Source organism: Sceloporus occidentalis, unplaced genomic scaffold (genome assembly GCF_023333645.1).
Source record: "Sceloporus occidentalis isolate IW3139 unplaced genomic scaffold, rSceOcc1.0.p SCAF_126, whole genome shotgun sequence".
In the NCBI taxonomy this organism is placed as follows: Eukaryota; Metazoa; Chordata; class Lepidosauria; order Squamata; family Phrynosomatidae; genus Sceloporus; species Sceloporus occidentalis.
This window is the reverse complement of record NW_028317106.1, coordinates 2,675,606-2,703,467: the sequence shown is the minus strand read 5'-3', so window position 1 is coordinate 2,703,467 and position 27,862 is coordinate 2,675,606. Positions and strand designations below refer to the sequence as shown.

Genomic DNA, 27,862 nt, shown 5'->3' with positions numbered 1-27,862 from the left:
TACTAGCGTGCACTGCGTGATTCCCTTTAAATACTTTCGATAAGGAACCTGATCTCTGCTATACAGAGCACTTTTTTAATCCCCTTTGTGATTGCTTCTATAGGACTGTCTCCCCCCCAGGAGTTCTTCTGTGCTTGTAAAAAGCCATTGGACGGATTACACATCTTCACTATTATACTGACCTGTTTTATTAGACAAGTATAATACATTTAGCAGCCGCTTAACATTAATCCCCTGTATCTTTCACTTTAGAAAGTATGAAACTGCAAAACCCCAGCCGCAAACAATCCGTGTCCAGGAGCCTGAAACATCTTTTCCACTCATCCAACAAATTTGTCAAGACGCTGAAAAGGTTGGTCAAGGCGGAGAACGAACATTAAATGTTTTAACATGTACATTGTTTGTAAGGGAAAGTCTATTTTATTTAATTATATATAATCAAATCTTTATTAATGACATGAGCTTTTGCAGACTGGAGTAAGGGGTTGCAGCTGTCCTTATTTACTCGCCAATGGTTGGGGGCCCTTCGTGTACTTTTGTTAAAGTCACTGATCACCTATATGTTTTTAACTTGGGACTAGTTTGTATAGTACCATGCTGTGATTGTGTTCATATATATGATCTGTCCTCCTCCCCTTCCCTGGAAGGTCTGTGTTACACTAGGTTTATGTGGGCTCCATTAACAAATATTTTCTTTCCTTCTAATGCTATTTGTTGAGGTGTTATCACTTGGATGTCCTGGCATTACCCTATGGAGTATTTCGATTTCTGTTCATTTGCCATCCCATTCTAACTGATGAGTGTGTAACGCTTTGAGATTTAAGTGAGTTAGAACTTGACAGGATTCCTCAGAACTCAACAGATGCCAAGAAAAGCTGTACCCTCCCAAACAATACAAAAACAATAAAAAAACTTATATATACTGTATTAAAGACTGTTAAAGTGTGTCACTTTGTCTCATGTAGTGATCATGATCAGTGACTGTTTTACACTCTTAGGGGTCTGTACATTGCCGTAATATTTCATTACAAAGACAACATGCTGGTTACCAATGAAGACCATATACCCATTGTTGAGATAGACGATTCCTGCACCAGTTCTATTATGCAAGATTTCCTCTGGTTTACAAAGGTAACATCAAAAACATTCTGCTTCTTTTCCCAATAAGTATACATTGATGTAATATTATGCAACAAATTGGTAGAGACAAACCGGTCTCTGCAGCTACCAGAGCTCTACCACAATAAGAGATTCATGAATATATTAACCCTTCTCTTTGTAAATGCATCACTTTTATCTACACGTATTTACCCTAATGCCCTGTATCATGTTGATATATGTTGACTAAAGGGATGCCAAAGTATGGTGTCGCTCACAGCTTATTAGTAAGGAAGTTCGAGGCTATATTTTCAAGTCTTCCACCATGTGATGTCCCTGCCTTATCTCAGGTGGCTCAGGGAATGACTTCTAACATTGCATTTGTTTTGGTCTTCGCAGTTGTCCTGTATGTGGGATGACATCAGATGGCTTCGGCAGAGCATGTCAATCTCGATGTCCTCATCCACAGCCCTCCAGGCCAGGCAGAAGATGTTAGCAGCCACAGCCCAGCTTCAGGTTAGATGAGAGAGATGGTAACAAGTTTAGGATGGGAAGATATTATGTTATGTGAACAGGGTCAGCTTTTATTTTTGTTTTGTTTTTTGGACACTGATTGGCCGGATAGCTCAGATAGCTTGTGTTTTTAATTACAGTTATTTTTAAATGCTCAGGCACGAATTCAATAACTATGAAATCTATAAATTATAAATTCTGTTCTGCTGTCAACCAGATACAAAGTGAAATGGTTTTCATGGCTGGCAGGCTGCTTATTTACATTTGCCCCGAGAAGGAAGTTCACTTGATAGTGGCTGAAAGATTAGGAATAATTAGCTAAAATACTTTCACAGAGTTTGATCTGGGACGTGTGCGTTATCTGCCAAATATACCAAGCAGCATTTGTTTATGGGATTAAAAGTAAATGAGAAATTGAGAAAATAACAGCTTAGTTCCCCGATTTAGATCCAAAATTTGGTTCCTAATTCGGAATAGAATGTCAGTGACAAGTGAAAGAGGTTATAGCGATTACAGCCCCCTTCACTGTGACATGAATTGTTCCTTATAGCAGCGATTAGTGCAGTTTAATAACACCAAAGGAAGCCCGCTCAGATTTTGCAAGTTCTGAAATTCTTATGGGTCCCAACGGTGCTGGTTTAACGCACCCCGTCTGCCTGATAATTTAGAGTGTGCGCTGTTCATTCACTTATGGCCCTTTACAAATAAATGAATATTTATAATATGTGTATATTTTATATTTTTACATGACAATACGTTTTGATTTTGCAGAATCTACTTGGGACCCATAACTTAGGTAGAGTTTATTATGAACCCATCAAGGACAGACACGGTAACGTTGTAATAGTCACAATTCGAGAAGTGGAGACGTTATATTCTTTTTTTAATGGTAAATGGATGCAAATCTCAAAGCTTCAAAGCCAAAGGAAATCCCTTTCAACGCCGGAAGAACCAACTGCTCTGGACATCTTACTTATAACTATCCAGGTACGGTAATTATTCTCTGTGAGTATGTCCTACATACAGATGCCAATTAATACATATTAATACATTTGTAACACCTGAGACGACGTACACAGACGTTAAACGAGACTCGCACACAAGGACAGGCAAACTCCCTGAACGCACAGTTTGAGATGTATAAACAATAACCAAAGACGGGTGAAACGGCTCAATCTTCGCTGCCGATTAGTGCCGACGGGACTGTTGGAATGAAGTAACAAGCTAAAAAATATCTTGTTTTCTGAGATTTGCAGAAGTTTACATTAAGTCAATTTATTGTTCCTTTAATAATAACATATATACATTTCTGCAAGGCTTAGCCTTAGGTTAAGCTCCTGATGATTGAGCTGTTTCAGCTTTTAATTTCTGTGTAGAGCTCACCTTTGGAAATAGATCAGACCTCGTGTGAGCTCTGAATACTATTTAATACTATTACTTACCTTTTTATTCTGTAATGACAGGAGGAATGAACATTTAAAATGATCCATAACATGTATGATATAAACATGTGCAAGGATCAGGGTCTGGGGCTGCTTTTTCAGGGCTTGGGCCCCTTAGTTCTAGTGAAGAGTAATGTTAATGGTTTGGCAGACAAATACATTTTAGACAATTCTATGCTAACAAACATGGTTTTGGAATGGGATGTCCAACAAGTTCATATAGGTGTGATGGTCAGGTGTATCCTGAATCTAAGACAAAACCAAGAACTGATCAAGTTTCAGTCTTTACATCAGGACAAATGGTTCTTATCTGGCATCTAATTTTTCTATGGCACATATATATATATATATATATATATATATATATATATATATATATTAAAGGGCTAGAAATCGGACCCACGTAAATACTGCAGCTCATTCACAAGTAACCCATATTTTGGTGTCTTTCAGGACATATTGTCTTATCAGAAGAGAAGCCAGCATCGTCTGTCTCCGGGTCTATACCTTGGGTACTTAAAACTGTGTAGCTCTGTGGATCAGATCAAAGTCTTGGTGTCTCAGCGACTCCCCAATATGCTCTGTCACGTCAAAGTACGGGACAACAGCAATGTTTCCAAGTAAGTGCCTTATTCACCATATTCCCTCCAGTTTCCAAGAAAAACTCAGTCCTTGGATCCCATTCAGTACCAAGGCGCAATACAATCCTCAAGTCTAGTTCTGAAAGAGTAAATTGCGATGGGGTCTTTTGCTTTTCCATCAGAGTCTAATCTGTGCCTTGATGCTGTTTAGCACAGTGATACATTCATTAAACAGTGTTATTTTTTCCTCTGATGATGTAATATCACTTCATTCATCATTACTCACTACGGCTAATCCGCGCAGACACCAGCACTAGATAAGTAACTGAATCAGCTGCTTAGAATAACAGTTTGTAGTGATCTTGTCTACAATAACCTCAAAGGGTAAGGACTCTTCCCATTTGTGGGAGGCCATCACTCCCCGATGAATTTCATCGCAATGCAAACTTTTGTTGGGGCCATTTTCCGTAGGTGTCATACCACCCTTCCATGTCAGGTTTTTTGTTCCCAAGCCGTTAAATCCAAATGAAAGGAAAAGTCCCCATATTTTTTGCACACTTTTGTTTTATTGAAAGAGACAGAAGTCCCACTAATTAAAATAATATGAAAGGGGCTGTTCCACCCAATCTGTCGAATGAAAATTACATTTATTGAAATTACTTCAGGATTTTTGTTGGGAACACTTGTCAACAACACACCAAAAAGCTGTTGCCATAGAAACTTAAGTGTTTGTACGCTTTTATGTGATTAAAAAAATCAGTGGAAAAAATATCATAATAGAGGCTGAGATGTAATTAACGTGCTAGGTAATACAATTAATGTAGGACAGCAACTTAAAGGTTTGGATTCCCTGATGCGCTGCTTGTCCTGCTGACCCAAAGCAGGTTAAATACAGTAAAATATGGTATAAGAGTCCACCCTGACATTCAAATTTCAACACAAAATACAAGACCCTCCCCCTGTTAGAGAACAGATAAAATCTTTTGTGTCATTACAATTCTAATTCTTTGGAGGAATTACTTAACCTGCATCCCAGGAACCAGCAAAACCACCCAGCGGTAAAAACTACTACAAGACCCCCCACTGACAGCATATAGTGTCGGGACTCATGTCTGAAAAACTGCAGTGATTATTCTTTATATGACTTCATATGACTCTTCCTTTTCAATTATTTTACATATGCAGAGATGAATGGGAATGGATTCAAACCCTCTCTGTGTCGGAGTCTGTGGACAGCATGGAGCTCTCTCTAGACCAACACACCCATCAGTTACTATGTGATCTCCAGGCAGCAGTTAAAGCCCTACTGAAACTGATCAATCTACCTCTTCACCAGGTACCAGGTTCCATCCCCATAAGCTTCTACTAGGACATGAGTGGAAAGCATCCGGTGAAACGTTTGCAGTCAAGTTCCAACACAACATTTTTATCACTGACAGAATTCCAGGATTTATCTTCTAATGATAAGCTCTGACGAAGTTCTATTCACATTGTCACCGAGCTGCTAGATTGCAGGAACTAAGAGACTTGTGACGGTCATGTTATTTATACTAAACAAGGTGTTTGAGGTTGGACAACAAATGCTGTTTGGAACCATGTTCAGAAGGCATGGCAACAACTGAGGTTGCCTTCCGAGTCCAGCCTCTAAGACAAGGTCTGTTGAGAGTAACCAAACCCAAACTTCCAAGGCTTCTTTAATTAAACTGTAGCTTACAATGTCTGACAAGGTTACGGAGGACCTGAAACTTGCCCAAGAATTTCTACAATTCACATAATAAATACATTTGCCTCAAACATTCCATAGATTTCCTAGGGCAGGATTATAAAAAGAATAATGCTGGAGGAAGGTTGTTAATGCTGCGCAATCGCCGTGGTGACTGTTCAACATTAAGAACGTTGCACCAGTGTTTGTTCTTAACAGTTATAGTGTATGGAGCTCATTGCTAATTGCAGTCATGTGACTTTTAACTTTTTAAGTGCCAAGGCGTAATCCTTTTGGCCGGTTTTAAATGTCAGCCTTGAAGCAAAAAAATAAATGCATAAAAAAAAGTGAATTTGGGTGGTCTGAGCTTTTCATGGAAACGTGATGATAAAGTGTGAGCGCAGTAACGCGGCCAGGGTTCCCTGCACGGAGTTCACATTTCATTTTGTTGGCCATAAAACTGATTTTATGAAAAGCAACGTGAAATCTATAAGTCGGACACAAGCTTAACCCCCGGAGCTGAATGTGACCATATTGCATACACAAAGGTGGCCATTAATCTGGCCGAGTTTGAAAAGTGTCAGGAAAGTCTCCTTATAAAGACACGTGGCACCTACAGAAAGCGGCATTTGAGTAAATAGAGGAGCTGTGAGTGTATGTATTTATCAAAATGAAATATTTTTATTATGGTTTGCGAGGCAGGGTACTGAGTTAGTGATTCATGTCGCCGCGGGTCTTTGGCCAAGCAAATTATAATCCTCCCTGTTTCGTTACGACGAATAGTAGTTTAGCGCGGGGAAGAATCCCCCGGTCTCAAATACATGCTTATGTTCACAACTGGAAAGATATACAAACATGCTTGTCTTCTTTATAATAATGTCTTTCTTAAGACAGTACACAAGTAGTGACGTATCTCAGCCTCGGGCGGCAGTCCCCCTGGTACAAATCTGGGGGGCAGATCGCCCCCTTGGGCAATCAAGCCGCCGAATAATGGGCTGGTTACACTATGGAGGCTGTGCCGGCGTACCCTGCATAGACTTCAGTAAAAGGCACTGTGCTTCCTCAAGAAACAACCAAGACTATCAGGGAGACTCAACTTTAATGGGTGATTAGGAGGAGTCCAAAGAAATTGTGCAGGTTGGCACAACATTGTTTCATGTGTAAGGCTACTCAAGCAGACTTGATAAGAGACTTTATACTTGATAAAAGTTTCCACTTAAGGCTATTGATACAACCCACTACAGACTAAAGGATACAAAGCAGGAATTACATTTGTTACAAACGCATGCTGCTTCCTGTAACTCACAGGTTGTAATTTCCCTTTGATGGTTAGTGTCAGACCCCACGCAGAGCACAAAGCATGGTCCGAAATGTGGTAAAAGTAAACAGCATGCAAGATGCAATGGAGGTTATTTACAAGTTGATTATGGAATGGTATCAACGAGAACATACCAATGGTTGCTAAGACCATTTCCATCATTGCTATTCCCCAATGTCTCCATATGCAGCTAAGTATTCTCTGTTCAGTACCTGTACAACACTTACAAACACACCACGCGGTGGGCAAACAATCCAATTATTTCAAATAAAGCCATATTTATTTGCCCCCTGAGCCAACATTAATCTCAGAATGTTGGCGATTCAATTGGTTCCCACGGTTACAACACCAGAACAGCTCTTGATACAAACCTCCACTATTTTACCTCAGCTGTTAAGAGACTTGTGTTGGGCTTGTTTTGTGATGATGATCATGTTGTATTCTAACACTCTGTGTGTCCCTCTACAGGCCAACCACTTCCGCCTGTACACACAGGAGGTGCTGGAGCTCGGCCACAACGTCTCCTTTCTTCTACTGCTCCCTGCCTCTGATGTTGTCTGCAGTGCCCCAGGACAGAGTAATCCTTACACCCCACACTCAGGATTCCTTCACCTCCCCCTTCAGATGTTCGAGCTAGGTACGCCTGCTTCCATACCTACCTACGCAGCTTCTCCATTACATAATCTATCATCTGTCCCAGTGCTGGGGCAAACATCTCCATGCGTGCCACACTGCAGAACAAAAAGTGTACCGGCAATCTAAAGATTATTCTTTTTTGTAGAGCATGTTATTTCTTTTGATTTGAAATAGATGGTTAATCAACTTAAGGAGGTTTTACTGTTTCAGAATGGTGGTAGATAAATAGAACGACCTCCATTGAGAAGTGGTAATGGCTAATGGAGTGAAGGATAGGCATATGGCTCCTGAATCTGAGAGGACAGCAAAAACTGATTAAGGCACAAATTCCCACAGATACACTCCAAAATCTTGTGGAAAGCCTTCCAATAAGAATTTATCAATTAATCTAGTCTTTATTTCGCATAATTGGAATTTTAATAAAGAAAGAAGGTAAATATTTTAAGCCTCCAGTCTTGCCTTAAAATTGAGGCTGTTATACCCACAAAGGGAGGTGGTAACTCCATGTCCAACAAGCTCATATAGCTCTGATAGTCAGGTGTCCACATACTTTGGGTGATATAGTGTTTCCTGAATCTAAGACAAGACCGATGATTTATTTTTACAGCAGTAAAAAAAAGGGGCAGGCTAGATGGGTGCCGTATGGGGCCGATCTGCCACCAAATTTTATGTTTCTCTTATGTAAATGTACAGACCAAAAAGTTCTTAAAATAAAAGATCTGGTTGGTAATTGAATGCAGGTGAAATGCATCAGACCTAATGCATCATGAAAGGCACCACATGCCCCAATGGGGAATGCAATCCTCTATTTCCATGACAATGGGTTAATGTTTGAATAGGCGTAAGTAGGAGCTGCTGTAGTGCCTCTTTAACCTCTTGATGACAATTGCCGGTCCGGGCACGTCACGGAAAATCAAGTCGTTAACGACAAATGACGTGCCAGGACCGGCATGTCTTTAAACGGGTGCAGAAAGCGATCTACTTTCGTTTTCTGCACCCAAACGGCGTTGCTGTAATGCCTCGACCTCGAGGCATTCAGCAACGCCACGATCGGCACTAGGGGCCATCTCGATCAGGAGGCATCCAGCGACACCAAACACTTATCCCAGGATGGACTGTGACCGGTGATCTTCACCATCAGCAAGATGGCGGCGGCCCGGGAAAAAAACCAATAAAGACGAAAAAGTTCGCTAGATGGTCTCCAGACCCTCTAGAGAACTCTGGCTCCACTTGCAGGTTGAATACAGGTACTGCATTCAACCATGCAAGTCAATGGAGCCCAGCTTGCTAATCACAGTGTGATTAGTAAAAATAAATTAAAAAATTAAATTAAATTAATAATAATTAGAAAAAAATAGTAAAAAAAACAATAAAATGTAAAAATAATTTCCCACTGATGTCACTATCAGGGGAACCTTCAAGTTGAAAAAAAATGTTAATTTTTTTTTTAAAAAGAGGCAAAAAATATAAAATATATATATAAAAAATATTTTTTGTGAGCAAGTCCTAAAATTAGCATATTAGTTTAAAACAATTCTCGCATGGAAAGAGTTAAAATACTGGCATATTAAATGCCCATGGGGTGTCTACTTTCAAAAAATGTATGATTTGATGGGGTAAAATGAATTGGCCGGGTTCAACAATGTCCCAAATAACACGGGGGGAAGGATGGCCACACATCTAATTTCCAATAAAAAAAATGCACACATACCAAATGTGGCCTTTTAGTTCCAAAAAATGACAAGCCCATGCATGTATCACTGTACTCAGGAGATGTTGCTGAACACATATTGGGGTGTCGTGTGACAGCGGCATAAACCAGGAGCTGTAAATTCATACATAAAGTAGGTGTGTGGGGGAAAAATACACACAAAAAAATACTACTGCAAACTTTGAAAAAATTCTGGTGGTAAAATGTGTGCATGCAAAGAGTTAAAATACCAGCATTTAAATACCCTGGGGTGTCTAGTTTTCAAAAATATATGGTTTTGTTGAGCACACTGAAATGGCCCGGCTCAAAGATGTACCAAATAGGGCATGGGCAGTGGATCCCCAAATGCCAAAGTTCAACATTGAAAAAATGCGCATGCCCCAAATGTGGCCCCCAAACAGCCAGGCAAAATCATTCATGTGAGGTATCGCTGTACTCAGGAGGTGTTGCTGAACACACGTTTTGTGATAGTGACATATACGAGAACCTTTTAATTCATACCTGAAGTAAAATGTGTGTGACAAAACAAATGCAAAAAAAATGACTACCACAAAGTTTGACAAAGACTGGTGGTAGATATGGTGCATGGAAAGAGTTAAAATACTAGCATTTGAAATACCCTGGGGTGTCTAGTTTTCAAAAATATATGATTTGATGGGGTAAATTGCGTGGTCCGGCTTCAAATATACCCGAAATGGCACATAGGGGGAAGAATTACCAGATTTGGAAAATGTCTTTGAAATAGCAAAACGCTACCTATACTTATTGCCCCATAATGTGTAAAAAACATAAAAACATTGGGTATTTCTAAACTCAGGACAAATAGTAGAATCTATTTAGCAGGTTTTTTTCATTACCTTTTATAGATGAGTAAAAGATTTTTCAACTAAAAGTTAGAAACAGTCATTTTTTTCTAAATTTTTCACCATATGTTATACTTTTTTTAATAGTAAATAATATGATACAATCAAAACAATGTCATCTAAAGAAAGCCCTTCTTGTCCTGAAAAAAACAATATCTAATGTGTGTGGGTTCAGTAAACGGGAAAGAAGAAAATTACAGCTAAACACGAGCAGCGCAGAAATGTTAAAACGGCCATTGTCACGAAGGGTACAAAAAGTAAAATCAGCCTTTGTCACGAAGGGGTTAACTAAAGTGATATGTGTGTGTGTGTAACATAGCAGATGTAGTGAGCTTTTCATTTAATTCATCAATGTCGAAAGACATTTTTTTGCCCCAGTGGCAGCCTTGGGGGAGTTTAGTGACATTTTCTGTATAAAGGTTAGAGATGTGCGCCGTGTGTGCATAGTCTGGCATGTTGCATTCTAGTCGGAGGCTCGCTGGAGACTGCTGAAGGAAGATAAGGTGACGTGCCTGGAGGCGGATGGAGCCAGCCAGGATGGAACCGGGAATTGTATCCCCCGTGTGATATGTCACACACAGGCTGCCTGACCTGCCCAGCAGTGCAATAACATGGGGTAATATTACTTCTGCCCGAGACATTGATTGGGAGCGGCTTGTCTGCATTTCCCTGCGCTGCGTCAGGAGATGTTAACCCTTACGTATACCAAGTGGAGTGACTTATTATACTGCAAGGCATCCCCTGCCCCAGTAATTGGGGAGGAGTACGTGGGCTCCTTATACTGGTATATTTAGGAGCGGTAGCCGAGGAAAGCAGGGTCACCGAGGGGTAACCAGGCCAGAGGAACCTCACAGCAGCCTTTTCCATCCTGATCAGAACGACAGCCCTCTCTGGTCTGCAGATTCTAACAACCCACAGGTTCTTTTTTGGGGGTCAGCCCTTCTTGTTCTTAGTGCACCTTGAAGGTGAAGCTTCAGCCATTATATGCATTTGAGTGAAATTTATGGGTGTAATTATCAGATCCCTTCAATGCATCTGCTGTCTTTCCCGGCACCCCAGCTATTTGCAGCACAGATGTTTAGGTCTATTCTTTAACACAGTAATAAATGCATATTAAACTACTTTAACACAGCATTCAAGGCCGTATGTATGTATAAATATACATTTATTGTTCATATATAGGTTCAGCACTACGCGTTATCCTTTTAACTATTCAATCACTGGTATGCACATAGAAGCTGCAGAACAGCCGATCTACAGCATTACCATTCTTATCACGTTTAACTTAAAGCGAAAATCTCAATTACAAATGTTGAAGTTTGTATGAGGGCAGGGATTTATATGCCTGTCCATATGGGGGCACACAGCCCATCACGTATTTCATTAATATTCTTCTCCCTATATGTATCACAGAGACAAATAGTACAATAAAAATCAGCAAATGATTCTAAATTAGCCTGTGCAAATAAAACGCTTTGTGACTTGACTAAGACAATAAATTGCTATCAGTAACCCGCATCGCAGAGTGCACCGCTAACACATCACTTTGTACACCTGCCCTGCTCTCGCACGGCTGCCTGGCTTTTCTTTGGCACTGAAAGAGTTAATTTAAGGATTAACAATAAGCATAAATAAAATTAGTCAAAACAACCCTTCCAGACTCTAAATCGCGTGCAAAAATGTTTCATGAGATGATCTCACGTTTTTTATTTTTCCAACTTAATTTGTTTTAATTAAACTTTTAATTTAGAAGAACATGCCGTGTGCCGCCCCGCGAGCGGACTGTCTCAGCCGGCTTCTGAGCCAAAGTGATGCAATTTATGGAGAAAGCAGCTTCTTCCCCGGGCTGACCCCAGACCACACCATCCTCTCTAAACATTACCCAAATTGGAAAGGACATACACAAATCATAATGACATCATAACTTAGTCTCTTATCCATCATGTACAAAGCATTCAAATGGTTAACCCTAGGTGTTCCGACGTATTACCCACCAGTCATATGTTTTACTTTTATATTACCATGAAGAGTTACTTAGTACTTGCCCAGAAACCGGGCACCGTCTGCTCAATGCAGGTTATTTATAGAAAGCAATTTTGATGCAAAGTTTGAAATGTGGTCTTCTCACCATAGAAACCGTGGAAATGGCCCCGTCTTCAGAAGTATGTAATTGGTTGCTATGGTGAAAAGACCACTTAGCAGCAGAATTGCTGTTTGAAACAGCCCATATGTATAAGGTAATGGCGGGGCCGAGCTTACAGCCCTGTGATGTAAAGATAGACATTTCTTAGAAAACGCAGAACACGGAGAATGCAGCTTTTGCTTGCGTTATGAGGCTGAATCCTGAGGTTTGTCTGTGAGGGTGAACGGGGTGAAAAAAATTCAGATTAAGCACCAAAAAGATACACGTTTGGTGGTAATTCTGGCTTTGAGGGAACAGCTAGCCTTTCAGGCCTGAACATACACTGGAGCTCTGTGCTCCTGCGCTGGGCCGGACTGAGTGTAAATACGTTTCTGTCCCACGGAAGCAGCTGCTCCTTGGCTAACTGGATCTGTGCATGTACAAACGTGATCCTGGCCGCTACCTACACGCCACGCATCCCCCAACATCTCACCGACCTAGATACAGCCCCTTAGCACACATTCAATAAAATGGATTTAAATAGATCTGTATGCAGATCTTTTATATAGCGCCATCATATGCCACAGCCCTGTACAAACATAACATTTTTCCTATGCCTGCAGCCCTTAACCCCTTTCCAGCCGCTCCGTGCTGCAGCGTTTACTTTCTGCCCACAACGATGTAAATCACGTCACGCGCTGACTGCGCTAAACCAGCAGCCGGGTATCATTTTTAGAATGAGCCTGAAGAAGGTAATAGCATGAGGAATTTCTCATGCCTTATTTAAAAATAAATACACTTAAAAAAAGTCTAGACGCGCTGTCTCTCTGCGGGGCCGAGCACACCGTACACCTCCTGATTGGGCCTTTGTTTGGAATTATTGGTCGGCGTGATAGCGCTCTGATGTTGTATGAACGCAGCTGCCATCGAGGTGACAGATAACTGTTTGTTCCTTGCTCAGAACGCACTATAGGTGATGTCTCCGGTCAGATGTTCATGGTCCAAGCGAGCTGAAGGCTGAGATAAGATTACGGCAATTCCGACAATATGGACGGAACACGTTGGTGACCGCTACTCTATGGAGGTTTTTTGTTTTCTTTTTCCTTTGGCTTTGTCCATTTGGAACTAGACATACATTTTATGTTTGGTCTTTCTCACTGTTATTAAGAGCAACAATATATCAAACATGTTTTGGGATTTTTTTTATCCCTTTATTGTTTGTTTCAGAATACGGCAAACTTGGCATAAACACTTTCCCATTGCGCACCTCGATCGGCTGCTCGCTCTATACAATTTTAATACGATAAAGCTGGTGCGAAACATTGGAGAAAATAGGGTCAGTATGAAGCAGTCACTTCTCAGGCCTCTCAGAGACGGAATATCTCATCTTAACCGTTTTTTTCATTAACGTCTTCCCTGGGGCTAATATTTTAAGTTGGTAACGTGAGTGTTGCAGGTAGGTCTGAAGTAATCCAATTAGTAGGACCTGTTTCAAGACAGGATGAAGTAGGGATTGGAGGTTTAAGGAGTTGTGGATTCTGATTCGTAAAGTAGGAAAAGAAACAATAAATATTAGCGTCGGAGGAAGATTTCAGGCCAGGAGAGGCATTTCTGACGTAGAACAAGTTTCCATGTTTGAAAGGAAAGAAGATGTGAAGTGGATGAACCTCAAAGATGGCATTTTATGTAGTGAGCGCCTGCAGGTTCTGTAGCGCTGTCCCAAAGAGATGAAAACTAACACAAAATGTTTAACACGTACTGATACAGAGAAGAGGGTCCTGCCCTAGTGAGCTTACAATCTATCGAGTCTTAGTGTTCAGTGACGCTTTAAAAGATCAAGTCCGCTGCGTGCTGAATGCACTCTGAGCAATTGCTGTGACATGGTGGAAATTAATTTAGTGTTGGAGTTATATAAAGTAGCCTTAATGCTACAAGTAGCTGTGTTTCAGTGTCTAAATCTAAGAGAATAACATAATAGTCATTTTTTAGAAACAGACAGTTGTCCTCAGCGAGGAAGTCGGATTGGCTGCATTTTGAAGTTGCGACCAGTGGCTTAACAACGGGGTCACAGGTTTATTTACATGAAGGCTGAATAAACAGAGGAGAAAAAATACCATAATACTAGGGTAAAACCACCCTGACCGTGAAGGGGTTAAGGGGGTCAGGCCTGCCTAGGTCCAAAATGCATGGATAACAGCGACATGTTCAAGAGGTCAATCTCTTGTAAGATCCAAGTGCATTAGTGGCAGGGACAGGTATATGGGGTTATCCAGCTCCGGGCCAAAGTGTACTAATGGCAGTGACATGTTTAAATAATCACTTTGTAAACATGGACGATCTCCCCTGCCACTCGCAGGACAAACGACTAAAAATTGGTTCTCTTGCTGATAAGGCCAGAATGGCACTCAATGAGAGTTCACAGAGAGGTCTCAAATCCAGAACATAGCAGTACCTTGTTAAGGGTTAATTCAGGGAACTTGTATCTCTCGCTGGAGATCCAAGCGCATAAAGCATGAAGTAAATGGATGATAATCGACACAGAGTTTAACAATATTCTGAATAGTTAATTTTGAGCAAACTATTCAAGGGCTGTCAAGTTTTTTTCCCCTGCCACATTTGACCTTTTGTTGCAGACAAACTGCCCTGTTGCCAAAATGGCTAGTTTCCATGGCAACTCCATTTGATAAACTCCTAAGGTGCAGACCATTTGTAGACAATTTGTACTCTTTCCGCCTTCAGGGCATAAATTTAATCCAATCTACTGTACGTTTGATGCCAGACAGGATTATACAATGTGAAGCAGAGAGGCCGAGGATAACATTTCCAATGATATCTATTATAAAAAACGTTCACACGACCCTTCCGCAGCCAGAACGTTTCCCTCTTACAGCTTCGCACGCAGCCGCTCATTATCTTTGGCCTTTCCAATGTGAGGTCTGCTGGCAGAAGACACGAGGGATTATTTTTATTGATTTGCCATCCTTTCAGATGTAATTGCTGGAAGTTGTGCTGAATTTGCCCCCGTTGGCTCCATACTGGGACCTTTTGTTCTTTCGAGCATCTACGCGCTCTAAAAATTAGGCTCTCGGCAGCTAAACACGGCTGCTATGCTGTCGCATTATTAAAAGACTGATCCCCATAATTTACATTTGTTTGGAAGTCAGTGGGTTAAAGGCTACTTATACCTTGCTTGATAACTGTAGATGCTCATATTTGGTCCAAAAGTCAGTTGACTTTCCGCAAACTGCTAAAAAGGCTTCCTAGCCTTCCTTTAATGTCACTTAGTGCTGGCTGTAAGGTCATCACCAACATGCTCAGCCGGCAACTGTTACAGAATTACCGACTAATCACAAGCCCACAGCTCAGACCCCTAAATATTTTCTTAAATGGAGTATAGATTTTTATTCGAGGCTTTAAAGGATGGCACAATGAGTTAAGTTCTCCTCCGTGGGCCTTGTGAAAGCCTTGTCTCCTAAATGAATTGTTCTTTCAGCAGTCTAACATGGTACCAAGCCTCTGTGCCAAAATAAACATCATTATTATTGCATGAAAAAGGGTGCAGTCTTAAACTTTTTTCATTAAAAGTCTGATCTCTTCATCGAGAGTAAAACAGCCTATAAAAACATTCATCAATTTCTAACATTCCAAACATGGAAAAATACACATCTAATTAATCAATCATATTACGCCCCATAAATCAAGTGAACGGGCAGAAAAATGCATTAACATTGAGGCAGCAATATTTACAGTGTTACACGTATCGGAACAAAGCTAAGAAGTTCAGCAGGCTTTTCATCACATGGGTCGCTTGCCACCGGGCCGGCCAATACATGACCTGGTACAAATCGGATAACGCCATTAAAAGACAACGTGAAGGGCGTGCTAATTGAGTGTCGGGGAACTGAGCTTATAAAATGTTTGAGGGGCACTCCGGCCATCATGTGCACTTAAATGTTTGTGCTGTGCATGCAAATGCAAGGGGGGATTTGCAGAAATCCCCCCCCACATTCAAAATGCATTTGGTCCTTCCCTCGCCCCCCCAAAAAATGACCCGAAGGAGACGCATTCACTAGAATGCATCTCACTGCACATGATGTGCTAACCTCTAGTCAGCTCTTAGACCCCAGTGTGCATGTGTAAAGCCTTCCTATTGATTTTAATGGGAGCACTTTCCTGCCACTGATTGGCTACTTCAAGATTTTGGAGCATGGCTGGTGCTTTATTTTTATTTTGCATTCTGAAAGAATGTATAAATCTACCATAAGGCTAGACGGGCCGGGATCTCAACTCCTGATACGCCTGTGTATGTGTATGTGTATATTATATGTTAGGTGTGTTAACTGCCCCATTTAAAATGCGTACTTTGCTGCCTATTATTATTGTTTAATAACATTAATAAAATAATAATAATAAACCCTGCTGGGCTCTCCCACTGCTCCCCCTGCTGGCTGATCTCACATATGCATTCTTCTATAGGAGGGGTGTCAGTGATATAAGACTGTCCCTTTCATTTCTAGAAATAATAATAAAATGTGTCAGAGTAGAATAAAGAAAACCATAAGAACTCTGTGGTGCGCATTTACAGAGAACACCAGGGTTCTAGTAGATCAATGTCAACCCCTGTGGTACCCCGAGGGTACCTGCCCTTCAAGCTCAGAGATATAGCACTAATACAATTTGATTTGACCAACTGGCATGGCAGGATTTCCTAAACGTAGATTTCTTGTACTGATGATTTCTAAGCAATTGAGCGAACGCTCTCTCACATTCACTCTATAATCAGGGGAGATCTATGAGATGTTCGCCTATTATTGGAAGCAAGTGAGTTATACGGATTCATGGAGCGATAAGCTTATTTTGTTCCTGTCCACATTTGACCTGCTAGAGGTATGTGTGGGCAGCAAAGCCGAACACGTGCTGTTTGGAAATATTAATTCCACTTACATGCGCAAATTAAATCAGACACAAGATATTCTGTTCCTAAGGAATTAGGAATCAGATGGCCTTGTAGCTACATTCTGCATCATTCTGGAGATAGGAGTAAAGTCGGATTGTTGACCCAATAAGTACATGTTTCCCCAAAACAGAAGAAACGCTCCGCGCCAAGGAACAAATGCCTTCTCCAGGGAGATACTGTGACGGGCAAGATGTGGGCGTATTGGAGCAGGAACGATGGAGTCATAGCTGGCTCTAGACCGTGCATTATCCTGATGGTTTAGCAAAAGCAACCGAGAGAATTAGGGGAACAAAAATAAGTCTGGCTCACATGCAACGACCTGGCATGAGATAGAAGGAGGGAATTAATTTAAGGCCAAGGGAGTGTAATCATAACTCAGAAAACCCTGGAAAGTCCTGAGAGCCACTGACACTGAGTGAACCAAGTAGACAGTCTTACTCCATGGGAGCGGGGCTTTATCAGGTTGTGCGTTCGCGAAATTCCACCTGGGACCACTTCAAGTCCGACTGCCCCGATAAACCCCAGCACCCGCCAGTTCAATACCCACTTTACTGAAAAGAAACTGAGTGCTCCGGCATGTTAAGCAAAGAAACCTAAATTGTTATTCCAACACTTCAAACGCATAAATGTTAAGGTTTTTCTGCTGCAATGGCAACAAACACATTCGACCAAACAGTGCCACGTTGGCTTCGAACATTCAAAGTTAATGAAGATGGCGTCAAAAGTGCTTTATTTCGGTATAAAAGCGATATGTTCAGCAGAGCACCTTTAGAAATCCCCCCCAAATACGTGACTAAAGCACCCGCAGAATTTCCCACCAAGCGACTTTGTAACGTGAACAGACTAGACAGTTTCTTTTGGAATCGATTGCAGTTTATTTATTCTCTCATTGAGGTTACTTGAGTTATAGAAGATCCAAGAGTTACTTCAAAATAGATTTCTTTACTAAACCAGGCCATTCCTTAGGCTGTGGCGTTATTCACACGCAGCTTTTATATAGAGTAAGTGTTGATTGTTGGATAAATGGAAGATTCATTAATCAGTGTCACTGAAATGTGTGTAAGTGATGAACAAGGTTTCAGCTCCCCAACCCCCACATTCTTTTTAAAAGGGTTTGTTGTGATTTGGCTCATATCAAAGAAAAATACCCAGTTTTTACACAAAAAATAAAAAAAACTTTGCTATGTGAAGTCTCAGCTGAATAAAAGCAATATTTGCGGACGTTTAACGTGCGCTCATCCATCTTCTGCTGGGCATGTCTCATCTGAAACCCCATTGTGTTTATAACTCGGCTTTACGTCTGTTCCAGAGCATTTTTATTGCATAGAACGGGGGTCCGACAACCCTGGAACCGTGTATCAAGTCAGATAATAACCGCGTATCCATGCACAGCATGCTTAGCTTTATCCCGATAACCTGCTGTGTCGGGGGACCTTCAAGCTCTTCGGTTTAACAGCCAAAGGCAGAGAGGACTAAAATAAAGTAATATGATTCGCAGGAGGCGCTATTAGGAACCTTTTCTGTCGGCTGCATAAAAACCTGCTGATTTGGGATTGTGATTTTACAACAATCTCGCTATTTCCCCCCAAAAATAAGATAAGGTACAGAGGGTAGACAGGGGAAAGAAAAATGTTGGTGCGCTAAGCTAGTTCCAGGCTAAGGTCGGGAGTGTAGACAGACACTAGAATGGACCAATTAAAGCAATTTTAATCAATAATTTTTTCCCCTTTTTTCTCTAATTTCAGTTCACTTTTGCAGCTACAAAGAGAAATCAATCAGCCTTTACTGCCGCCTCTCTGCCATACTAGAGCTGGACTCCTTAATTTCCCAGCAGGCTTTGCGAGAAGCCATCTCGGACGATGAAGTTGGAGCCGCTAAACAGAGACACCAGCAGGTTCTGGACTATATCCAGGTAAGAGGGTCACAGCAGAGCTCACGTTGAGAACGCAAGCAGCAGCTAGGCCTCAGCGCCCTGACCCCAGCCTTTATGGGAGATAAGAAGCATTCGGTCCCGACTAGTCTGCCCATCTTTCTTCTACAGCACCGGCTGAGCTCACGACACACCATTTACTACATATGAGTGAATATTTCCCCATCTCTAGCAGCAGGTCACTTAATGAATTCTGGGGCAAAAAGACTGAAAGATGCAAATGTGTCAATTACCAAACCCCCTTACATTGTAACACTTTTACCATAATAAGATTCCTTACACTGCCAGAGCCTTAGCTTTGCTGTAGTTTTTATAAATCGCTATCTGTCTTATAAACTCTGTATTGATTTGTCTGAACACAGACAAAGCCTCTTAGTTCGCTGCAACCTGATTGGACAGCATGCTGCCAACTGCGTTAAGAGGCCGGCGTGTGCTGTCTGGTTAAAGGTACGGCGTATCTGTGCAGCTCAGCTTCCACAATAATAAAGCCCAGCTGTAGCTTACCTTATAAGAAATAAATCATCGTGATGTTCAGCCCTGACCACAAACCACAGGAACACGTGTGTGATTGTACGTTTAAACCATGCTAGAGTCCCTCCACAAACCGCACATTATAGAGAGCAGGGAAAGGCTAGGTAAATATCGTATAGTTATTAAAATAAAGCAAGCCTTCAAAACGTAGATTTATAGTAACATTTGCATGCATTTTGATACATATACACATTTTACTTTTTTCTGACACGAATAGTGTTTTTTTAATGTATCTATTTTCTTCTTTTTAGTCCATAAAATATATACAAAGTGTGTGTTTAGAAATGGCAGATTAGCAAGAGCACGGTGTTCTGAACCATAACTGCTTTTTGGCCCATGTTTCCTAAGCAGTGCTATTTCTTTGACTTCAGTTTGGACGGCCATGGAAGCACAAGCACCTAATTACGGATAAAATAAGGCATTAGCCCCTGGAATGCTGATTGAAACCGTAGGCACAGGTTTAAAAGGCCTAAGTGGTCTTATTTAGGGCTGCAACTAACGATTATTTGCATAATCGATTAGTTGGCCGATTATTTTTTCGATTAATCGATTAATCGGATAAAAAAATGAATGTAAATTTTTCATTTATTTAAAATAATGTAATAAACAAATTATATTAAATACAAACAGCATAATAAAAAAAACTTTGATAAAATGCATTTCTTGCCTCTATTTTGCAACCAGCCCCCCCCAATTTATGCATGTTTGAGCCCAGGCTTGCCACGCTGCCTCCCAGACATGCCACGCTGCCCCCCACATATGCCACTCCACGCTGCCCCCCACATATACCACTCCACTCTGCCTCCCACATATGCCACTCCACTCTGCCTCCCACATATCCCAGATCTGCCTTATACACCCTGATACACCACTCTGTCCTCCCCAGACATGCCACACTGCCCTCCCCACATATGCCTTATATACCCTATATGCCTTATACCCCCAGATATGTCACTCCATCCTCCCCAGATATGCCTTATACCCCCCAGATATCTCATAGTCCCCTCATAGAGTCACAGACCATACTTTTATAAATAAGTACTGGGTTAATCTTCACTGCCCCCAGGATTTAGATTCCCCTCAGTTTGCCCCCCTTTATCTCTAACTGCACCTTAAGTTAACTTTAATAAATTAATAAAATTAACCCTCAGTCCTCATCATTAAATTAACCCTAAACACCCCATTAACCATAACTGCCCCTAAATTAACCCTAAAGACCCCATGAACCACAGCATCCCCTAAATTAACCCTAAAGACCCCATGAACCACAGCAGCCCCTAAATTAACCCTAAACATACCATTAACCAAAACTGCCTCAAATTAACCCCAAACACCCCATTAACCACAGCTGCTCCTAAATTAACCCTAAACACCCCATTAACCATAACTGCCCCTAAATTAACCCTAAACACCCCATTAACCATAACTGCCCCTAAATTAACTCCCACCTCCCCTAACTTTCAGTAGCCCAAATATTAATTTTATACTTACAGTTAGATGAGTGTCACAGCCATGTGGTTCTGGCCTTCTGGGAGAAGGAAGGGGGCGGGGCCAGTTGTCACAGTGATTACAGGGAGGGGCTGGTAAGTAGGAGCTGCTGCTGTGAGTCAGAATAAACGGATTATATAATGAGGGGTATTTTTCAGAGCGTTTGCTCATTTAATAATCGATAAAAATCGATTCAACTAATCGATAATGAAATTCGTTGGCAACGATTTTCATTATCGATTATTATCGATTTTATCGATTAGTTGTTGCAGCCCTAGTCTTATTACAAGTAGCAATTGGCTGTTTGGAGAGACCACTTCTAAATACCCCCCACCACCAGCATGCATTCTATAACCTGCCCCACGCATGTGTATGTAGAATTACGTTGCAGTAATCATAGCAGGGATATTAAGCGTGTGAACTGGTCATTCTTGATGCATCCGTCTGAAAAATCTATCAGTTATTATTATTTCTTGTAAGATGCCAGCAGATTCCATTAAAATGTAACAATAACATGGACAAGCATAAGGCATGGTGGCACAGGAGGATAAGAGGACGTAAATGTCACATTCAAATATTTAAATAATCTTGCTCTTGGTGTTGACAGCAAACAGATGAAATATGGCGTGAAATGAGGTGGATCATGGACGCCCTGCAGTACGCCCGCTATAAACAGCCAGTGGCTGGCTTGCCGATAACCAGATTTATGGACCTTTCTGAAGACCAGAACCAAAAGAAGAACAATTCAACATCGTCCCATCTCGATTGTCTGCCGTCCCCCTCACCATCACCAGAACTGCACCGTAGAAAAGCTCTGAGCGGTAAGGTTTTGCCTTTGCTCTGTGCCCCTGGGCTGTACAGAATACTGCTTAGTAAGCGTGGTCCATCCGCCTTTTATTTCTCCCGTCGCCTAGTACTGGAGGTCGGTGAGTAATAGGAGAGTGTTTGTGGGCTGCTCTGGTGTATACATTAGAATTTATGGGTTCTCCCACTTCAAAGCATCACCATATTTACCACTAAGTCGCTCCTTTCACCAGTAAACACAGGCAGGGATCTGGAGAACAGCTCTCTCTGGCCGTGATATACTGCGGTGGGTGAAGGTGCCTACCTGCCAGATCAAATTCAAAATACGATTTCACAAACCGCTGCAACATGCAAAATATGTCAGATTTAGGGAAACGGGTGGCAAACGTATTACTATTTCTTTAAATCAGGTAGTCGAGAAAAAAGAAAGAAAGCTGCTTTAAATCAGCCTCGTAGCCGTAGAGAACTCTAGTTTGTCCTACAGAGCTGCATGAACTGTAAAGCCTTTTATATCGGGAATGATGTGCGGTAACACGGGAATGATAAAGGGAGGTCTATTCACAGAACAGGGTCTCTCTAGTGCTTTAGTATCCTGTTAGCGGCCGTAGAGAATCGCACTGACATTTTATACGCCAATAATATGTCTGATAGGTAATCCTTATACCTCGAGCTGTCTGCAAGGCACCGCGGCACCTTAACTCATTTCAGCTTCTCGGCGAAAGAATAAACTAATAGTAGTTTTTCCGGCTACTGAAAGGGTTTCTGTTTGGCAGACAGATCTCCATTAACCAGGGGCACACGGCACTCACTCCTAAAATCCCTTTACAGACAGATGCGGATCTGCGGGCAGGCGGCCGGCCGTCTTCGGATACTCGCAGTCTGCGCAGATTGGAAAGCTCTTTGTTGTGGCTTCTCATAAATTAGGTTCAAACTAGACAGCCGAGGAAAGAGGTTTTTTTAGGGTTTTATAAGAGGATAAGCCTCCTTTACACCCCCCCAATAATGTTTGCAAGTTTTCTTTCCTGGGGGCAATAAACTGGAGTAGCGGATATTATTTACATAAAATACAAATAAAACACTATCATGACCCAAATTTCTAAATACATTGTCCTTATTATCTTGGGGGGGTTGCTATTTGGGTTAAGATATATTGCTTGTAGGAAAAAGGCATTGTTTAGGGGTTGGAGCGAACTTATAGTACAATAACACTTCTACCAACATTCAAAGAATACGGGAATTCATTAGCACCACTTCATTTTATAAACACGGGGTTTGATAACAGTTGTTTGGCCTACATTCTCTGCTTAGTTTTAGCATAATGTCTGTGTTTTACATATCAGGGACCGGGGACACGTAAGGTCTCCCCAACTCTATTTAATTCTAAAAAGGCTGATAACATTTAGGAATATGCAGAAGGAAGGTTATTGAGACCCAGCCATGCTAACTCAGCTGGTGAGATAGATTCCCTAAAATTACATTGTTCTTACACATCAGGTTTTGGACTGTCGGGTCCTTTCGCTGGCTGCAACATACACTGGAATCCAATGTAATCTGCCTTTATGCTTTTGGGACAGATCTGTGAGGTCAATGTGACCTCACCTTGGCGCACCTGGTAGCAGAACACCGACACAGCGCCACAAGCCATTTCAGCGATCCAATGATTCAGTATGAGTGCCAGAGGCCTCTCCGGTTAATTGGTTGCTCTTACAGTATTTCACATTGCAATGTTTTTTTGTGCCGATTTTAACCTCTACTTATCTCTCCTCAATAATAATAAAAAGGCGGTACTTAGACAAGATAGGACAGATTTTGGCTTCTATCGTCCTGAACTCTAGAACCAGAAGAACGAAGGTTCTTGGCTTGGTGGCTGTGCTGCGGGCCCTGTACTCACTCGTGTCCTGTGCAATTAGTGCACAGAGACATTATTCAGCTGCATGCTGGCTTAAAAATACTACCGTCCCTTGGGGGCTTCGTCTAGGTGAAACAGTGGGCTCCTTCAGGTTGGGTAATGCTGTCCTTGCATACTGCACCAGAGTTTACTCAATCCCATCATTGTGGAATTCTAGCAGAACCAAGCAAGTCTACGAAGGATTTCTTTTTTTCTTTTCTGTAAAAGTTTGCTAGGAATCTCTGCGTATTTGCGGTTAAGAGGCTTCTGTTGGCGGCGTGAGTCATCATTCCAGTTATAAATAGATGCAAAGGTGTATTTTCTACATTTTTTTGGTCTGAATTAATGTGTTTTACAGCCAAAAACACACAGCAACTAATCAGAAGTGCGAGCCGTTTAACCGTTAAGCCGACGGTCTTGTGTGGCCTATTGAGCACAAGAAATAAAATCGCTGAGCTTCAGCCCCGAGCGCACATCTCAAGATAAAGCATGAGTGAATGACACTGGAATACTTACATTCAAGCATCTTGAACTAAGTTGATTTAGCCACAAAACGCGAATCTGACACGTGTCTGACATGTATAGACGGCTCCCAATCGGCTAGTGCTTCCTAAATTAGTCATATTGTTTTTAGGGTGATATTTCAGGCTTTTCATAGATATTTAAAAAAAAATTAAATGTGATCCAGTTATGATTGGTCAGCCCAAAACTGAGCACTCAATAATATTTAGCTGGTGTTCCAGCACAAGTTACACCTGACTCTTGTATTTTAATACATTTAAGTCCTGAAAGGGAGAAAGCATTGGCTGGAATCTGACAAATACCCCTTTTTAATACAGAACTAAATATAACCACTAAATATAACCACTGTTTGGCAAAGCGATCCGGGAGCTTATTGAATTAAACATGCATCGAGAGCCCCGTGTGTTTCAGTGACCTAAGCTGAAAACGCTTCTAATTAAGCTACATTTTACATTCTGTTCGGATTTCTAACACGCGCAGCCATCTGTGTTTTTCTTAAAAAGTACAATTAATTACAGTCGGTAATTGCTTAACTGGAAATGCATGATAAGGAGCTAAGGGGCCCGACGTATTGGGAGTAATGTGTTTAAACCTATTTGTATGATAACAGGTATAGTATTGGGTATCGCTGATAATGCTGTCATAGTTTGTGTGTTCATACCCGCTATCTCAGTCACACAAAGGAGGAATGAATAAAATGCACGCACATTCACTTTCCAGGCCAGCAGCACCTTTACAGGTAGCCAGGTTAAGGAGCCCATCTTTCAGCGTTACTGAACACGTTAGAGGGGCTCCATCATTTCTTAGGTTCCAGACCAGGTTCAGACTTACCCTGTGAGTAAGTTATCTGACCTGCCCGACTCCATTGGAACAACTCATTATAGCCCTTTCTGGCAGGATCTTTTAGCTGCTTGAAACCAAGCTTCTGCCTTGCGCTAGAAAACGGGTTTATGTTAACAGGATGACATTGAAGGAGAGAAATTGCTTGCTGCAAAACATACTGGCCTTAAGTAACAATTACACTCCATATTTTTTTTTTAACTTACATCAGTGTTTCATTGTCCTGATGCAGCCCTAACATTCACAGTATATATGTACTATGCTCTGGCTTTTTGTATATTTACAGTAAATTCACTTCTGTGACATTGTCACTCTCCTAATAAGCTAAAACTTACACCAGCTCTTCCAGTACAGATAGATAACAGTACATTTCCATCAATAAAAAGGGCCTTCCGGTGAGTTAAGAGGCTATAAGACACAGTATGACTGTCTTCCCACGGTGTACTGCGCTAATAAATCGTGATGCAATAAAACAAATCATTAAAAAAAAAAAGCTCATTGAGGACACTTTAAAACAAAACAAAAAAAAAAGGTGGAAATGCCCTTTTTCAGTCTGTCTATTACTGGTCTGAAAATGATAATTATATTTGGATGTCTGAATTAATCCCCATCCTTATTTTAAAAACATACATTTAAATATTGCAGCAATATAAAAATTTAGAAAGTACTGTTTCTCAACATCTTTCAGTAGGATCTTCCCCTAAAGCACGGCCCTCATAATAAAGCCAAAGCACTAACAGATATAATTGGCACAGGACAGGAAAGAGAATTATACACAAAGTGTGTTTCAAGTAACACTGGGGTGACAGATTATCCGTGACACTCACACGCTTTTAAAAGAACACACTGAAATTCACAGTCTCCTCCAGCATAGAAAGGGTAAAGATGTCTTTCAAAAGGCAAAATCAGGGGACAAAACAAAGGAACCGTGCCTGATCGCTAAACGGTACAGATTTGTGCTGTGGGCAATTAAAACGCAAGTTTGAAAAGAACAGTTCCCCAGAGGCAAGGGTGCTGAGTGCTACTGATGAAATGAATACTGGCCTCGCTGTTAGAGATACCGCAGGAAGACCCCAAGAACAAACACACAAAGTCAAAACAACAAATAAGGCTTCTTCCTGTGCCAAGACCTTCCTCGTCGGACGTTTCTCAATGAATCTCTGAGCATTATATATATATATAATGACACTGTGGGATAAGACATTGGCCATCACTGATGTTTAGGAGAAATGGTTTAGGATACATACCAGAGTCCAGCAGAAGAGGAAATCTTGGGTCTATTGCTAACAAAATACTAGGACTAACGATAGAGGAGATAACGAAGTGTGCAAACAATTCTCTGTATCCAGGACACGCCACATGCTTCTCGGCATAGGTCATGCCCTATGGCTATATTGTGACTTATGATATCTTCTAAATGACAATGAAGGTAGGCTGTGAGCGGAAAACACACAGGCAGTTCAGACAGTTTCCCAATCGACCAGGGGTAATAATGGCTGTGGAGGCAAACATTTTCATTGATCTTTCCGGCAAACTACAACAAATAATCACCTTCTCAAAGTCAAATAGTGATTCAGGCAAATATTCTCATTCCTTGGAAACAGAGTGGGGAACAGGGGTTCATGGCATGTGAAGGAGAACTGGGTAGTGTCATGGCATGGGGTCGGAAAAGCGTGAGAAAGGAGCTAAAAGGGAAAAAGGGAAGAGTGGAGACTTTTGGGGATGAAGAAAGATGATATTACTAATATCATATCGTGCAGTTGAAATGTAACACGATATGTTCTCTTGTAATAGAAGATGGGATTGTCTGTCTTTTTGAGAATAATGATGGCTTGTGGATACTAACTAAGTTTCTCCTTTCAGATTCCCAGCCATGCTCAGATGAAGAAGGCTGCTCAGAGGTGTTTCTTCCGACTGACAGTGACTATGACTCCAGCGATGCTCTGAGTCCCAGAGAGCTCGACTTAGTCTATTCGTCTTCTAATGACATATCCCAGCAGGCATTGTCTGGCCTGAGCGGCAGCGCCCCCGACGTCCTCCAGGTGAACGACATGAAACCTTGCTTCACCTTGAAGGAAGAGTGCACCACCTTGGACCCGAATACGGAGTACTGTACCAGATACATGGACAACCTTTCTGTAATGGGTTTCCCTTCAAAGAGCATGGACAAGTCCCCTAACTCAAAGCAGCACTTTAGCCTCCTAGGTAAGAAAAGGTCAGGGAAGCATCAACACTGCAACTACTTCACTCGGCATCATCGCTGGCTACGGGTCCACAGCGAGTCACAGTCTTTGTCTGAAGGAATCTACACTCAGCACATGTCTAGAGCAGTGGATCGTAATGAAGATTCCACCTCTGGCGAACAAATAACCATTCCAGTAGATACCCCAAGAAGCACTTTTTTACCTCATGCTTCTAGCCTGCCCGAAGAGGGCAGAACCAAGTACGACGAATCGAAAATGAATGTGCGCAGGATTTATGTTGAGCCTTGCAAGCAAATCATGGCAGAGAAGGAAAGGAAAACATGGACTTTAAACATAGATGGATCGCGATCACCCGTCAAGGAACCCAGCATACAGCTCATAACTGGGCAAGACATGGACTCTGATGATAAGACCAACTTACAGCTGTCGGAAGTATGTAGCAGCACATTATAACGAGAAGAACCATCTTACATGCTATTCTCCATCTGTCAAGGTCCTCCCTTAATTTATAATTTCTCGTGATGCTGATGTGTTTGTATAGAGCTTTGTCTGCTGGTGTTATCATATTCTGTTTGTACATAATCAAATGTATCAACACAATTTTGTTAATATTGCCCTTCATAGCAAGAAAGCCAAGTGTGTGTTATGGTGGCTAAAATTCCATGCTGTCGGTGACCATGAACAACAACCATGTGTTGCATCGTTACATTGG

General features: G+C 41.5%; 1 protein-coding gene across 1 annotated transcript in view; it reads left to right on the top strand.

The window, feature by feature from the left end:
* The window catches only part of LOC149281972 (ankyrin repeat and fibronectin type-III domain-containing protein 1-like), a 68,402-nt gene extending 40,799 nt beyond the window's left edge, over nt 1–27,603 (top strand). Inside the window, exons 8-17 of the mRNA XM_089498855.1 lie at nt 253–352; nt 999–1,131; nt 1,498–1,614; nt 2,383–2,598; nt 3,507–3,673; nt 4,820–4,970; nt 7,123–7,291; nt 18,689–18,855; nt 21,500–21,713; nt 26,810–27,603. Of these exons, the coding sequence (XP_089354981.1) occupies nt 253–352; nt 999–1,131; nt 1,498–1,614; nt 2,383–2,598; nt 3,507–3,673; nt 4,820–4,970; nt 7,123–7,291; nt 18,689–18,855; nt 21,500–21,713; nt 26,810–27,603 (2,228 nt within the window). The remainder of the gene's footprint in view (nt 1–252; nt 353–998; nt 1,132–1,497; nt 1,615–2,382; nt 2,599–3,506; nt 3,674–4,819; nt 4,971–7,122; nt 7,292–18,688; nt 18,856–21,499; nt 21,714–26,809) is intronic.
* Nucleotides 27,604–27,862: the final 259 nt, after the last annotated feature.